The sequence below is a fragment of the Monoraphidium neglectum genome (assembly GCF_000611645.1).
Source record: "Monoraphidium neglectum strain SAG 48.87 unplaced genomic scaffold scaffold04176, whole genome shotgun sequence".
Taxonomy (NCBI): Eukaryota; Viridiplantae; Chlorophyta; class Chlorophyceae; order Sphaeropleales; family Selenastraceae; genus Monoraphidium; species Monoraphidium neglectum.
The window spans coordinates 1081-4187 of NW_014009453.1; the positions used below are offsets into that span (position 1 = coordinate 1081).

Sequence of the window (3107 nt, forward strand, 5' to 3'; positions counted from 1 at the left end):
GGGGGGGGGGGGGGGGGGGCGAACCCCACGACTTGCACACGGCGCGGCAAAGGTGGCGCCGGCCCGCACACGCCACCTATGCATGCTGGGAACAGCAGGGGATGGGTTGACTGGGGAATCACGCACGGAAAGCACTGCATTTGCAACGCAAAGATGGGACTGCACTTGATGCCCTCGCGCATCAAGATCACCAGGGACCAAGCTGCACTCGGGATCCGGGCACGGGCGTTTCGCCCGCCGCCCAGGGCCGCGCCCCAGCGCTCCCACTCAGCGGGCGAGCTGCAGCGGCGCCTGGCGCGGCGCGGCCGCCTGGGCTTGCGCGCGCACGCGAAAGCGTGGAGCGTCGGCGCCGCCCCCATTCGTGTAACGATATGTCACTGCGGCATGGTGTTTATGTTCAGCAGTCCTGGTGCACGTGCCGCCGGGAGGGGTGCGCCTGTCCGGGTGTTGCACGCCGCGATGGATGTTGCACGCCGCATCGCGCTGCTGCGGCGGGTCCAGGGGTGAGCATTCCTCGGCAGCCTGCTGCTTCCCCTTCCGCAAGGCAGATGACCCGGGAACGCTCAACACTGGGCATCTTGTTGTGACTGGTGTCGTCCCACCAGCAAATCGAGGTGGCTGATGCGCCTGAGACAATGCGGCATATTTCCAAGAATAGCCTAGGCCAATCGTGCATGAATGACTTGGCCAGGCAACTCACACATTGAGGGAGGGCCCACGGGTGTGGTGACCGCCAGCAGGGAGCACCACCACAGCCTTGACAAACCATCGTGCCTATCAATCCCTACCACTGATGATAGTGGAAATACTTGTAACTACCATAAATACAAGTATGATAACAACCACTTCAGTGTCCTATATAATGCTGAGATGCCACGATACCCATAAATGGTTGGCACCAGTCTGTTCGCTGGGGGTCACTGCAGGGAGTTGCAGCCAGCGGCGAGGGGTGGGTTTGGTGCCTGACCCTCTATTGGACTGTTGTTCTTAGGTTGATCGTGTTCATCACTGTTCTCAGCCGTGTCCTCTGACGTTGGGTTCTGCACCACACAGTTTGCAAGGACGCGCTCACATGCCCGTAGCAACCTTCACACGGTGACTTGATTTCCTCAGTGCCTGTGCTGATGTCGGCTGACGCCTGCAAAGGTTAGTTCTCGAAGAGAGAGAAATCTGTGGTGTGGCTTTCCTACATGCTCTTTTCCAGCGAGGGGCGCGTCCTTTCACCTGACCGCAACGCCATCATTGCCGCCCTGCAGGTGCACCTGCAGGGGAACGAGACGAGAAATCGCGGCCGGCCTTCCTAGCTGAATAGCAGGCCGAATGAGAGTCGAATTTATAACAGTTCATAGCTTTGCATCCATTGTACATACCGCTTTGTGTTTGTTATTCACCGCGCGTCTCGGAAGGGAGCTTGTTGGCTGCTTGGTAATAGCACACTGCAAGCCGCTCTCTAACGCAACCTTATCACCGTCACTTGAAGTGCCAGCCCATACCGAGATCGATTTGGTGATGCCGTGATCGAGAGATGGCGCGGCCCCCTCTGGCCGTGCAACGCGGCCTGCGGCTTCTGTTGCTTCTGTCAGTGATTGGCCAGGGCCTGGCAGCCACTACTTACGTGACACAGGCCGGGGCGTGCCCACCCGACGCCGCACCAGGCGCGACGTGCGCAACTTTCAGCGATGCGCTGCAACGCAGCAACACGACGCTGCTGGTGCTCGCCGAAGACATCACTTTGCGCCCAGCTGATTGGGTGCACGTCAGGTGCGCGCGACTTTGCAACGGCCTCAGGCCCTAGCGAGAACCCGCGTCGCACCCACCCGCAAGGCACACCCGGTGACGCGCCTCCGCACGTACCGCCCGCGCTCCCCCCCATCGGCCAGGCTGGCCCGACGATGCCTCATGCAAACCCGCCCCGCCTTTCACCACACAACCCCGCGCACACATACACACATGCCAACGCACCCCGCCTTCAATCGCACACACACACTCACACACACACACACACACGCACACACACACACACACCCCACCAGCGCGGACAACCCCTACGCATTCCTGCTGGGGCGGGACGTCGCCATCACCTCCATCAACGGCACCCAGGCCCTCGACTTGGCGTTTATAGCCGACGCCGTCGTTATCCGCCAAAACGTAACTGTCCGCCTCTCCGACATGGCAATCAAGAACACCAGGTGCGCCGCGGCTGCCCGCGCCCCACCCCCGCCCTGCAGGCCCGAAACCTCATCCCTGCCGCCACGACCTGGCCCCTTGCGCTGCAGTGCGGCGCGGCGGCGCGGCGCGGCCGCACCCCCAACCCTGGACCCCCTTTAATGCTGGCCCCTCCCAACCGTCCCCACTCGCGGCCGCCCCGGCGCCACACAGGAAGGGGGCCGGCCTCGCCATCGATTTCTTCGTCGGAGAAGGTGCGTGCCTTTGGCGCATCAACGTCTTCGGTGCACCCGCTCCCACGCTCGTATGCACGCGCCCCGACCCAGCGCGCACGTGCGCAGGCACGTCCTGCCGTGCCTCCTGGCACCTTCCCGCCCGGCTGCTCAGGGCCGCATGTCAACACACGCGCCCCCACACACACACGCGCGCACACACACACACATGCACACACCCCTGACTCGCGGGTCCACCCCCCACGCCTGTGGCGCCGCAGAGGGCAGCCGGATCGTCATGGCTAACGTCATCCGCTGGCGCTACGTCTGCACCGCCGCCGCCGACGCTCTGAAGTACCACCTCGGCTACCCCCGCGCCCCCAGCGTTCCCGGCACCCAAAAGGTATGCTTCTCGACCATCCCCGCGCCCCCCCCCCTCCTCGGCTGCGGCTGAGCCCCTGCGGGCCACTCTCGCAGCGCCGCTCCGCGCGGCTTCCGCGCAGCTTCGCGGGCGCGACGCCGTCGCCTCACGCCCTCGGGAACGCCGCGCCCGTCCCGCCCCCCTCAGATCGTCATCGACCCCCGGTTTTGCTGGCGCGGCGAGTGCTACGGGAACGACACCCTCTTGTATGTCGATTTTGCACTTATGGTGGCGCCAGGCATGACAGAGTCCGCGGCCTACCTGCCGGGTGAGGCGCCGCCGCCCGCGCATGTCCCGAGGCGGGCGCC

At 64.2% G+C, this 3107-nt stretch overlaps 1 protein-coding gene across 1 annotated transcript in view; it reads left to right on the top strand.

The window, feature by feature from the left end:
* Positions 1-2169: 2169 nt before the first annotated feature.
* MNEG_13979 (hypothetical protein) overlaps positions 2170-3107 on the top strand; it is a gene marked incomplete at both ends in the record, with an annotated part of 1533 nt that continues 595 nt past the window's right edge. Inside the window, 4 exons of the mRNA XM_014037549.1 lie at positions 2170-2189; positions 2380-2420; positions 2660-2781; positions 2947-3067. Of these exons, the coding sequence (XP_013893003.1) occupies positions 2170-2189; positions 2380-2420; positions 2660-2781; positions 2947-3067 (304 nt within the window). The remainder of the gene's footprint in view (positions 2190-2379; positions 2421-2659; positions 2782-2946; positions 3068-3107) is intronic.